Source organism: Pelodiscus sinensis, chromosome 12 (assembly GCF_052426305.1).
Source record: "Pelodiscus sinensis isolate ZL-2025 chromosome 12, ASM5242630v1, whole genome shotgun sequence".
NCBI classification, from domain to species: Eukaryota; Metazoa; Chordata; order Testudines; family Trionychidae; genus Pelodiscus; species Pelodiscus sinensis.
The window spans coordinates 48,646,518-48,659,695 of record NC_143063.1 but is presented as its reverse complement, the minus strand read 5'-3'; the positions used below and the strand labels follow the sequence as shown (position 1 = coordinate 48,659,695).

The following is a 13,178-nucleotide window of genomic DNA, read 5'->3' as shown; positions in this document are numbered from 1 at the left end:
GGAGATGTCAATTCAGGGGATTAATGGGGAAAAACAGGTGTCAAAATGAACGCATCGCCCGTAAAACAAACAAACGGGTGAGAACGCTTAAGGTGGGAGACCTATGTCTCCATTGATCAACTCTAGGGACCTGGAGTCTCCCCTTTGAGGCCAACAAGAGAAAAGCAACAATCATAAAGCCAGAATTGAAAGGGAACAGTCTGTGGGTCTACAGAACGTGTGTACACACACACACACACACACACACACACACACACACACATAGCGCCATTTGTGTGGCCAAAAAATTCTAAATTAAAAGCTGCTCTTTAGGTAGGGCCTACACTATTATTAACCTACTGCTGCACAACCAGAATCAGCAGAAACAAAGAAACTTTGCTGATACCATTGATAATGCTGCTGAACAAAAACTAGGTTGGCCTGTGTTAGCTTACAAACATTGATTAGAAATAGAAATTAGGGGCAGGAAACAAATGGTCCAGAAATAGAAGGGGAAATAAACCCAACAGTGGGCAAATATTAATTTTAATTTTCCACAAAGCTTTATTACGAAGAAAAACCATTCTAAAATATCAGCATGGGGGCCCTTTTAGATGACAGGCAATGCCTTTCAATGCCTAATCTCGGCAGTCAAAATAGTAATTTCAGGTTTGTCTAAAAAATATTTGACCAGTGTTTGTCATTTGGAATCTGGCAGTGTTGGTCCCTGTTGCACCCCCCTTCTTCCAGCGAGGAGGGCAGAGTTTATCCCGCCCGCGCAACCTGGGTGCTCTGTGCTGGACCGTCAGACCCAGCCCTGGGTCACTCTGCTGTCCAGTGCTCTGACATTTGTGGGGGGAGTCTTTCCTCCATCCAGCGAAGTCCCTCTCAAGCGAGGTTCTTACGCTGCACCGTCGTGTCAGAGCATCGAGAGCCATTTCGGTCCTTGAGGTGCAATGTATTTATGCCCCTTATCAGCAGCAGGCAGCGATCCCGAACGGGAGTCCGAGCGCTCCTTTCCACTCTGCTTTTGGCTCAGCTGGCTAATGGACTTTTTGCCTCGGGGATACGTAGCTACAGACTCACGGACTTTATAGAACAGTGACGTGCTGGAGCCAATGATACTTCAGGGAGGGGCTTGGGCACCTTTTTTAAAGTCCTCTTGCAGAAAAGCAACCAGGGAAAGAGGCAACTCACAGCGCCACGACCGCCCCTCCCGCTCTGCAGGGAAATACCCGCCCTCGCCTAAGCCCCGGCGCAGGCAGACTCATATGGATTTTCAGACGTGGCTAAGAATTTCGGGCGCCGCCCTGAGACACGTCCGAGGGGCCTGGGTTTTCAGCGAGCAGTAGCTCACGCCACACTCCCCACAGGAAGCCCCCCAAATCCGTAGTCACGTTTTGAAAAAGCCCATCTCCCATTCGCACGGCATCAATACGTCACAAGGGAAGCATGGCTCACCACAGCCTGCACGTTCCGATGGGTACTAAGGACGCCCTTGGGTCTCCCTGTAGTCCCACTGGTGTAGATGATCATGGCGCCTCTGTCTTTCCACTCTGGACAGTCTGTAGCAGAGGGGAGCTCTTCTTCGCTCTGGTCATGAGCACCCGCAGCGTTAAGTGGCAGAACAGGGATCCCCAGTTTCTCCGCACTCGGGGTTATGCGCCTCACATACTCTTCCACTGCAATGACCAGGCTACTCTGGGAGTCTTGGATGAAATATTCCAGTTCCTGCACAGGGTGCTTTCTGTACAGTGGAACAGCTATGCCGCCGCTCATCCAGGAAGCCCACTGGGCAATCACATAGGAGGCATCATTGGGGCACAAAAATGAGATCCGTGCCTCCTGTAGGTCTCCACTGGCGCACCCGAGCACCTCACAGACCTGCCGCGACACACGGGCGCTTTGAGCGTAGAGGTCCCTGTAGGTGTGCGCCCCATTCCGATCCACGATGGCGATTTTATCCCCAAAAGCCAAAGCTCTGGTGAAGACGGAGGTACCCCTACCGCGGGACGGCGTGCCTGTGGCGGGCACGCCTTCTCTGAGACGGCCTCCCTCCCTCCGACCGCAGGCAGGCCACCTCCAGCGGCGGAGCCCACGGACAAGACATTGCCTGGGCAAAGTCACATGGTGGAACATCCCGGAGACCAACCTTCTGCCGGCGCGTCACAAGAGACACCACGCTGCCGAGAGAAAGGAGACGAGCCAATGAGCAGGGAGCGGGAATATCAAGGGAGTCGCACAGAGGGCGAGGAGGTAGCTTGCATTCCAAGCCTGCTTAGGCGCTAGGCCCCTGGCAATCTCTCACAGCACGCATGCATGTTAAAAAAGCATTTCCCTTCCCCGAGGGAACCCAGCGCAGCGCTGAGAGCCGGCCATGGGCGCCGGCCTGGAGCAACTCGACACTTCCAGTGACAAAAAGAAGCACAGGAGGCCGGTCTACCCTCCAGACCCGACTGGTCATCACGGATACCGTGTCAGGACCAAGGCTCTGCCGGGCCTCATGACAACATCAACACAGTGGTGACCGCAGCACAGGCAGCCAAGCAAGCAACCCCCCCGCCCCCCCCAAACACACACTCTTTCTGATATGTGGGATTTGTTACAACGTTTCCAAATAAATCATGGAATCCTAGAGTCCAGGGCTGGAACAGACCTCAGGAGTCATGGAGCCCAGCCCCCTGCCCAAAGCAGGACCAACCCAACTCCAGCAGCCCAGCCAGGGCGTGGTCCAGCTGGGACTTAAAACCGCTAGGGATGGAGATTCCACCCCACAGGAATGCTGCACTCAGCGGTGGGCGTTCCTTGATATGGTCAATGGCCATTTGACATTCTGGGACTTCTGAAAAACACAATCTATTCCGGATTGGTCTTCCTGGTCCGGTATTGTTGGGCCCTGACCAGTCCCGAGCAAGAGAATTTGCCAGACCAAGAGAGGTCTCCTGCCACTGGCCCCCCAAGCTTATCACCTGCTGCCGGCAGGCTGCCCCAGCAGGCAACCCTGCCTTGCCCTTCTCCTCCCACCTTCCCCACCTGGCCGGGCTGCTTGCCCAGCTACTACTGGCTCCCTGGGCAGCACAGGCTCCAGCTGGGGCTCCAGTCCCATGCAGCAGGCAGCAGCCGTGGGGCTGGGGCTCTGGCCCAGGGGAAGCCACAGGGCTCCTCCCTCAGCCCCGCCCTCCCAGGGGCTGCTGGAGGCTGCCGACCCTGATGCACAGCTGGCTGGCCCTCCTGCCCTTAGGCTTCCAGGCTCTCTGGTCCAGGAGCAGCCATAGAGAGTGCCAGATGCTGCAGGTAAAACCTGTACTGCAACAGCTTACAACACACAGCCGCCCCCCAGGGGGCCTAGCAGAAACAATGAACAGCCAGAGAATGTGTTTGGCACCTGTCAATCTAACAGACAAATGATTTGCAACTTAACTGAGCTTTGACCCAGCTCACATGCCCCCGCTGCTAACACCTGCTGTCAGCAATGGATTTTTACTTATGTTTTGCATAGGAAAGTGGGCTGCTCGGTCTGACTCTCATCCGTGCGAATGAAATTCCCCAAACCAGAAATGTGTCTGCATGTGTTTTGTGTGTGGAACAACCTCAACGTCTACTTCCGCAGAGAGGCCTGTGACTTAGGGCAGAAGCACCTGGGAGCGGGCTATACACTAAGTGTGGTGACCGCGCGCACATGACACGCCAATGGAATGGAAAAAACAAAACAGGCGACATAAGCACAACCTCTTTCCATTTCTCACGTTCCTCTTTACCGAGGAATTTAAAAAAAGAAAGAGAAGACAACGCAGACTGTTAGCAAAACCAGAATCACCTCTGTGAACTAGGGGCCCCCAGGCCAGATCGCTGGTGAGAGCACACATGAAATGTTACAGGGTGTTAATTGGAACCAAATGCATTGCCAGTGTCTCACAGAGAAGGAGTTCCAGGCCGGGCAGGTTAAGTACGGATGACTTGGTTTCCCTGCAAAGTGCAAAAAGCCAGGTGTTAGCTGCTAGTCTCTGCAGCTTCCGAGACTTGTCTTCCCCTCTTTTCACCACTGCGCCAGTCCAGATTTAATGGAATAAGCCACAGCAGATTTAACTTGTCCTGCGCATTTACGGACTTCACAGAACTTGTGTTAACTGTGTAGTATTACACAAGTGCTGGATGGCACACGTTTTCCACTGGCCAGGGCACATTCCTTTCTTTTGCCAGGTTTTCAGGGAGCTAGACGAGTAACCCAAATCAAACGTGACTAAGAAGCGGGAGAGGTGGGGGAATAATTTTTTTTGGGGGGGCCACTTCAAAAATATTCAAAATAGTCGCAGGCTGCCCGGGAAGGGGCAGGACCTTGGGCAGAAGGGGTGGGGCCTTGGGCAGAAGGGGCGGGGCTTTTAAATAGCAGGAGTTGGAAGAGCCCCCGCCTCCCTTGCGGCTCCCAGGCAATGCGCTAGGGGGCAGGGCCAGGAGCTCCCGGGCCAGATGGATGAAGGAGCTTGATGGGCCCGATTCTGTCTGCTGACAGGTTCTTCCCCAGCCCTGCTAAGAGTAAGCAGCTGAGTGAGACGGGGACTGCAGGAGCAACACAGCAAGCCAATGGCCTAGGTTTGTGTGTTCGGAAAAAGGTTCAAACCCTTCTCCACTGTGGCTAAGGAACAAGCGAAAGCAGGGTGGGGATCTCAGCCCCGCAATGAATGGTGGAGCAGAGAGCGACAGTAACGGGCTGCTGTGGGGTCCAAAGTCGATACACAATGCAGCACCAGTGCAGCTGAAGATAGGGAGGGGAAACCCCTCATCCTTCCCCCGGATCAGCTGGGACTGGCCAGAGCAGCAGGAACAATACAAATAAACTGAAATAGAAGGAGTTGACATTCTCCCTTCATCCCAGACCAACTCGTTTGCAAACTTTTGGTCTCATGACCCAGGTGAAGAAAACTGCAGATGCCTGCAACCCAACGTAATTATATCCTTTGCCTAGAGTGCATGCTCTGGGATGGGGTTAGGGAGGAGGGTTTGGGGTGTGTGTGGGGGGGGGGTGCAGGAGCAGGTTCTGGGGTGGAGATGAGGGGTCTGGGTACAGAAGTGGGCTCCAGGCCGGGGCGTGGGGCAGGGTGTGAGAGGTGGCTCTGAGCTGGAGCAGGAGGGGCAGGTACGGGGAGGGAGGAGGGGTGCAGGCTTTCTCTGGGAGCACAGGCTCCAGAGTGTAGCTGGGGATGACATGATAGACTGCAGGAGGGGACTCAAGAGGAGGCTCACGGCTGACGCAAGAGGTTGGTGCTCAGGATTTGGGTGTGAGCTTACCTCTGGAGGCTCCCAGTCAGTGGCGCAGCAGGGGGTACTAAGGCAGGTGCAGCGGGGGGGCGGGTACTAAGGCAGGAGCAGCGGGGGGGCGGGTACTAAGGCAGGCGCAGCGGGGGGGGCGGGTACTAAGGCAGGCGCAGCGGGGGGGCGGGTACTAAGGCAGGCGCAGCGGGGGGTACTAAGGCAGGCGCAGCGGGGGGGGGTACTAAGGCAGGCGCAGCGGGGGGGCGGGTACTAAGGCAGGCGCAGCGGGGGGGGCGGGTACTAAGGCAGGCGCAGCGGGGGGGGCGGGTACTAAGGCAGGCTTCCAGCCTGTCCTTGCACTGGAGACCACAGTGCACCCCAGAAGTGGCCAGCAACAAGTTTGGCTTCTAGGCAGAGGTATGCAAGCGGCTAAGCACACTGCTTTCACTCCCAGGCACTAGGGGCGTGAAAGGTTAACTAGTAAGCATGACCCCTTAATGGGCCCCTCCACTCCCCCTTTGATCGGTTAACCAGTTATACATCACTTTTAACAGCTTAACCAATTAAATGCGATTTTACACCCCTAAGAGCCCTCCCACCCCCAGGGCTCTCTTAGATCAGTTCCCAGCCAGTGGGCGTGGGCACTTGTGCTACGGGTGGGGACAGTATGGAGCCCCGTGACACCCCCTCCCAGCCTAGAGGCCAGACCACCACCGGGGCACAGCGAGGTTCACATTACCAGGACAGGCAGGAAGCCTGCCGGAGAACCCCCACGGGTCACCCTACAGCAAGACGATCCAATGCCTGACATTCTGCGACCCATTGTTTGCAAACAGCTGCTCTAGACAGTGTTTCAATCCTCCCTGTTCCCCAATCCAGCGCTTTACTCAGCCAGAAATTATATTTCTAAAGGTTGGAAAATGAGCCAGCCTCCCAAATTAGGAGTAAAACACACACACACACACACAGGTGAGCACAGAATGCTGATGGAGCCACAACACAATGCAAAGTAGCTGGGGAACTGTCACAGATTTATCAATGTCAGTTCCTTTTCCAAGACACTAATAACCGTGTATTGTTCACATCTGACCACCAACAATACAGAGAGTAGCTGGTGGTATAAATCCTCTTAGGAAACCAGCTGGGATTTAAAGTGGAAACCTGTCACTTATTTCAGATGATGCAGCCTTTCAGGAGGAAAATAACGTTCTGGTTAAAATGAAATTAAGCATAACATTAAAATAACGGATGGATTCTTTCCTTGCAAGCCACCGCTTCTCTACATCCACCCTCACTTTATTTACAGTCCTGCCTGTATTCCTCCACCTGCACCACACACACTGTAATCACTCTTCTCTTTCATACGCTGAAGCACAGCAGTCTGTGAAAGAGCAAAAGGGAAGAGGCTCAGCAGCTCTAAGCCGTAAAACCCCACACTTATGGGTCAAATTGATACAGAGAACACTGCACCTTGGTGTTCGAAACTGGACCACACCGTACACCCAAAGATCTCTTACAGCACACCATCCTGCGATGACCAATGGACCAGGTGACAGAGGAACAAGGTGATACCTCAGCCCTGTCCCCATCTCTCCCACGATGTCCCCCGCCCCTGCTGCATCTTTGGCATCTATGACTCTGTTGGAGACAACACAAACTATCAGTCACCTCCGTCATTATTAGGTCCTGTAGGCTGATGGAATTGGGCTTGTTTAGTGTGGACAAGAGAAGACGGAGAGGGGACATGATAGCGGTTTTCAAGTACCTAAAAGGGTGTCACAGGGAGGAGGGGAGGAAATTGTTCTCCTTGGCCTCTGGTGATAGGACAAAAAGCAAAGGGCTTAAACTGCAGCAAGGGAGGTTTAGGTTGGACATTAGGAAAAGCTTCTTGCCTGTCACAGTGGTTAAACACTGGGATAATTTGCCTAGGGGGGTGTGGAATCTCCATCTCTGGAGATATTTAAGAGCAGGTTAGATAGACACCTGTCACGGATGACATAGATGGTGCTTGGTCCTGCCATGAGGGCAGGGGACTGGACTTGATATCTCGAGGCCCCTTCTAGTTCTAATATTGTATGGTTCTTAACTATCTCTACCCAGACTGACAGCTAACACTCTATGAAAAAAGATCATGCCAGTACACAAATGCCTCACTGCTAGGAAATTTATCGCTAACTTACAATTTTCCTAAAATTTCCCATTCCTTGCTATCCCATTTCCAACTCATCCCCTTTCAAACATGTGTCTCTACAAATCCCCATTATCTAGTCTCACCTTGGTCATAGAAGAAATACACATGTAATAATAGAAACACTCTAGATGACTTGAGCAACGCTTTTTTTTGCTGAGCTAAGCGATGGGTCTGATCTTGACACCTGGTTAGCACTGCCTCTCTGCCAAGACCACCTCTTGCCTTTGCACATATCAAGATTGCAACGGATCTTGCAAAAGGAGGCGTGTATGCCATCATTCCAGAGGACACAATGAAACCAGACGCACACTCAGACCACCTGCAAGTTGTCTGCCTCAGCCTTGCCAGCCTGGAGTGTGCGAAAGGACCACTTCCATCAAACTAAAGAACTCACATCTGTTGTCTGCAGCAAGACCAGATGCTTTCAAACTTCCTAACTTTCCAAACAGCTCTATGTCAGCACTTCCATCCAGAGATTTAGACAACCTAAGAAACCCCAAGAGGCTACCGTTAAATGAGGATCAGGAAAATGAGGGAGTGTTTCCCCTAGAGAGAGAAGGAAGATGAGTGTGTGCATATCGGGACGGGAGGAAGTGGTTTCAGGGTAGGGGGATTTATTTAAAGAGCTGTGGAAAAAAACTTCAAAACAGTTTGTGTTTCAATGTTTCTTGCGCATTTCCATATTTTATCTGCATGGGAGTCAGCCCCTTGCTGCTGGCATATTCCCCCTCCACGCAAGCACAGAGCAGGTGCACAGCACCAATCCGCCCCCGCTGCAGGTACACAGACAGCAGCAATTGCACCCCACTGACCCTCCTGGCAGCACATGGGCAGCAGCAGCGACCCCCCAGCACCCAGCCAGCAGGGCCAGCAGGGGAGGAGGATGCTCTGCCCTGTGCAGCTGCTGGAGCAGGAGAGAGGGCAGCGCCCCCCCCAGCATAGCTGGGGCAGGTGCTCCCAGAGACAGGGGTGGGGAAGGGCCCCCGAGGGACTGGGGGAGCAGGCTTGGCACAAGTGGCTGGGGGCGGGGCTTGACGCAGGAGCGGGGCCACCTTGGGAGGGGAGGGGGCGGAGCTGCACGCGGGGGCGGGGCCACCTTGGGAAGATAGGGGGCGGGGCTGCACGCGGAGGGAACCTTGGTGGATGGGGCGGGGACACCCTGGGGGGGCGGGGACACCCTGGGAGGATGGGGGCTGCACGCGGGGGTGGGGCCACCTGGGAGGAGAGGGGAGGGGGCGGGGACACCCCGAGGGGCGGGGATGCACGCGGGGACACCCTGGGGGATGGGGGCGGGGCTGCACGCGGGGACACCCTGGGGGATGGGGGCGGGGCCACCCCGAGGGGCGGGGCTGCACGCGGGGACACCCTGGGGGATGGGGGCGGGGACACCCCGAGGGGCGGGGCTGCACGCGGGGACACCCTGAGGGATGGGGGCGGGGACACCCCGAGGGGCGGGGCTGCACGCGGGGACACCCTGGGGGATGGGGGCGGGGCCACCCCGAGGGGCGGGGCTGCACGCGGGGACACCCTGGGGGATGGGGGCGGGGACACCCCGAGGGGCGGGGCTGCACGCGGGGCGCTGGAGCGGCGGCTCCCGCCGGGCCTCACCTGCCGGGCCGCGTCCCACGGCTGGCGGCGCGCGGAGCCGGACGGGTGCGCCCGGGAAGCGGCTCCCCGCGGAAACCGGCTGCGGCCGCCGGCGGTTCCGGGCCCGGCCGGAGCCGGACGCTCGGGGGAGCCGCCAACCCAGTAGCACCGGGTGACACTCCGCCCCCTCCCCCTGCGCGCGCGGCGTCACTGCTTCGTGACGTCACGCAAGTGGCGTCACCGCGCGAGGCATGACGTCACCGCCTACGCCGCGCCGCTCCCCAGTGTCCCTGACGCCTCGCAGAGTGAGGGCCACAGGCACGTTGGAATGGCGAGCCCGAGCTGCCAGGCTTGCGGTGAAGACGTGGGATCGCCACGCCGGGGTGCTCCGCTATCCCGAAATAGAGTTGCAGTGTAGACGTACCCCCAGAGAGCGCCCCATGTACACAGCAGATAGGATGCAAGAGCTGAACAAAATAAAGAGGGACGAGGATGAGCCCCCATAGATATGACCCATTCCTAGACCCCAGCAGTTTTCAGGGCGGGAACTGTGTTTACTGAAAAGCAGAATCGTTCCTGAGTCCCTAACTGCCATGCAAGTTCATGGTGAGGATCACAGAGCTGTAGAGGGAACATCCGAGAATATATCCAGCACTGCAGATGCATTGGCCGCCATCTTGGCTGGCACTCTGGGAAGTGAACTGGGTCCATCCAGAACTAAAAACGTGAGCCGTTAAATGGCTTCAGTTAAAGCTAGGGGGCGGGGGGGAATTGTAATAAAACTCACATCCTCTGCGTATTGGGAATCTGTAAAACACATTCTCCAGTGGGTTAAATAGAGGAGCTGTGGCAGGTGTCAAACAATGGAAGTGAAAACCATAGTGTAAAGACCCAGTGCAAAGCACGTGTGAAGGAAAGCAGACAGCCAAGAAGAACATGGGAAATCAACCTGCAGAGTGTAAACTTGACAATGTTGCACCTTGGAGAAGGTGCAATATGTTAACTATTCAACTCTGCTAACACTAATCCAAAAGAACTGTAGGAAAAAAACCCCACTCAAATAACTACTAGAGTTGTTCTTGTTAGGGCACAACTTTCATACAAGCATATTTCAACACCTCCAATTTTTATTTTAATCCCTCAGATTCTAGAAGTTTCATTTTCTACTTTCTCCAAGCAGGGAAACAATCCAGGCCAGCTGTGCCTATGGGATGACCCTGCCTGGCTCCCAAATGTGTACCCAGGACACCTGTACATGCGCAATTACGCCACATGGAGACCAATATTTTTCATGCAAGTGTAGAATTGCATGCTTGACCTAAAATCTCATAGAACACCACTGGCAAACAGAGCCATCAACTTGACCTGTGCCACCACATCCCACGCAGGGCTGGAAGAATGGGGAATCTTCCTGCGTCAGCAAAGCACACAGATGTTTGTATTTTACTAAAATACTTTCTGAAAAAAATAAAAGTAAATGTCACCTTGCAGAAAGTCCCATTGTGCCCAAGGAGTGAAGTTGTCAATGTGGGAACAGAGCACCGAGAGTGAGTTCTTGTTTTGCAAAGCACCAGAGAGAGGCTCCAAAAAGAGTCTGCAAAGCGAGACCGTGCAGGGGATGGTGTTTTTACAGTGGTTGCCCAATACTAGGGAATGCACGACCCTGGAAACTCAGGGCTATCATAAACCCTACCACCTTCCACTCCTAGGACAGGACACATTCCTTTGCTCTGGGTTTGTCGAATATACACATATGTTAGCCTGTGCCCTGGGGATACACAGAGATTGGAAATATTACACTGTGCACATTTTATACTGTATCATATAGATAGTAGCCCAATGCCTGTGAGTCTGTAACGCAGCTGTAGCGTTACAGACTTGCCTCTGGGGGGGCGCTCTTGCCTCCCACCGTGGTGCTTGGCTGAGTGATGCGCCGCTCAGCTGGGTGGCGGCGGGGGAGCAAGCAGCGCAAGCGGCCGTTTGGGCTCTCCCGCGGCGGCCCGGCTGAGCGGCCAGCACTCAGCCGAGCACCACGGCGGGAGGAGAAGGGGGGGGCGGCGACATATACGGCCTCACCCCTTGGCCGTGTACGTCACCGCCCCGCTCCCCCCCCCCCCCCGCAGTGGCCCGGCTGAGCAGCCAGCACTCAGCCAAGCGCCACGGCGGGAGGGGAAGGGGGGCGGGGAGAGATGCAGGGGAGAGAGAGGCAGGAGGAGGAGGAGAAGAGAAAGGGAGAGTGAGAGGCAGGATGGGGAGAAGAGAAAGAAAGAGACGGAGAGAGAGGCAGAAGGCGAGAGAGGCAGAAGGCGGAGGAGAGCTGAGAGAGAGGGGGGAGGCAGTAGGAGGAGAGAGAGAGAGAGAGAGAGACGGAGCAAGAGACCCGAGGCTCAGGAGAGAAGACCAACCTGGAGGAGAGACCTGAAAATCCCGTCTTACGACGGGCTAATTGGCTAGTATAATTAATAAAAGCCAAACCAATGCACTTCACATACTTCTCCTCCAGGGGAGGGGAGGGGAAGGGAGCAGAAACACGTGACAAATATTAGTCCCATTGCTTAATATGCAGCTGGAAGGCACTAGATCCACCCGTAAGGAGAGGAGCATTAAAAGCCTACAAAAAGCAGACTAGGATAGAATACCCCATCTCACACAAATGCTCCCTCACTCCGGTCCCTTGGAGGATACAGACTGCGGCCAGACCTCATGTGTAGCAATGGAGACAGCACAAACAATCTCATGGCTACGTTTTATACACAGAGGCGCAGCAAGAGCCTAAGTCACGCGCAAAGATTTATTCCTTTTACACCGTCCCTTCCTGGGTCTGAGTAAGGGCTGCAGCAGCTGTTCTGTCTCTCCATAAGGACAGCCAGACCAAAGGTCCACCTAGACCAGGATCCTGTCTGCCCACATCAGCCAATACCAGAGGCTTCAGGGGGAGTGAACAGAAAAGGGATCCCTCCCCTGTTACCCATTATCAGCCTCTGACAAACAGGCGTAGGAACAGCACCCACCCATCCTGGCTAATAGCCGTTGATGGACCTACCCTCCATGAATTGATCTAGCTTTTTTGGAGTCTTCTAATAATCTGCTGACTGGATCTACTCCTTGTGAGTCTGTATGTTGCTTCTGCTCTATGGACACAAACCCATTCTATGCTGGCTAGCCCCGAAGAGCTAACCCAGCTAACGGAAGGGGTCCTGGATTCTAGCCTGGCTCATACACTGTGTGCAACTCTCTCAACTCAGCGCTGATTGCGGAATCCTTGAAAACAAAAATGCTGGAAAAGGGAAGAAACAAACCAACCAACCCTCAGCTCTAGTCTCAGATCCCGGGCTGGCTTTGCAGCTCGGCTAGCTAAAGGAGTCTCCAGCTGCCTTGTAAACGCCACAGATTAGATCTGGACCCCAAAGGAAGAGAATTACAGGGCGGCCCCTGATGGCACAGAGTCTCAGCGCAGCGTAAATTGCGTATCTTATCTCGAAACTATTTCAAAATCGCTTATTTTGAAATCTGGTGCGTCTACACAGCGCCAGATTTCAAAAGAACCCGCTATTTCATGCCACGAGGTTCACTGGGATGGCAAAAGAGTGCGCCCATTCTTTTGCAAAATATTTCGAAATAACGGGCGGCTTGTGCAGACGCAGGGTAGCTGCTTCGGGATCCCCAAACAGCTGTGCAGTGTCGACGTACCCTGAGGTACGTATTGCTCCAGCGCCAGCAGGAGCGCCGTTTCCCAGCGTGAGGCCTGCACGTGTCATGGCTGGGGCTGGAGGTGCTGGGCAGCTGACAATCTGGCTATGGGAGGATGGTGCTGAACCCAGCTGCGCCAAGGAAAGGAGGGCATGCGCGTGGCATCCCATAATACATCCGTGGGGCACGTGCCAGGGGCAGGAGGGAGGCCTGAATGCACCGGATGCTTCTCTCTCGGCTCCAGGCCACGTCTCTGCAGAGGCAGGCAGCGTGCTGGGGGCAGGATCGCCTCCTGCTCCCTTTTCCGCTCACATCTCCGCCGCCAGGGTCCCAGCCAGCAGGGAGATGGGCAGGCAGTCCGTGCCCTGTGACCCCTGCGAAGAGGTCACCTCACCCCCTCTGTTTCTGCATTTCCGGAGCTCCCTGCGCGAGCCGGCGACTAACACGCCGGTGTGTGGCATGAGTCTCCGCCGAGCGAAGG

The 13,178-nt window shown here is 55.0% G+C and overlaps 1 protein-coding gene across 5 annotated transcripts in view; it reads right to left on the bottom strand.

Moving 5' to 3' along the window:
* The window catches only part of ACSF3 (acyl-CoA synthetase family member 3), a 124,250-nt gene extending 115,066 nt beyond the window's left edge, over window positions 1-9,184 (bottom strand). For 3 of the 5 annotated variants that reach the window (XM_075939852.2, XM_075939854.2, XM_075939855.2), the window contains exons 1-2: window positions 9,029-9,166; window positions 1,441-2,162 (exon numbers count right to left, since the gene is read on the bottom strand). In XM_075939852.2, coding sequence (XP_075795967.1) covers window positions 1,441-2,118 — 678 coding nt within the window. In that variant the 5' untranslated portion in view covers window positions 2,119-2,162; window positions 9,029-9,166. Of the gene's footprint in view, window positions 1-1,440; window positions 2,163-3,796; window positions 3,946-9,028 lie in introns of those variants that run through there. The other 2 variants (XM_075939853.2, XM_089781559.1) reach the window with 2 other exon arrangements.
* Window positions 9,185-13,178: the final 3,994 nt, after the last annotated feature.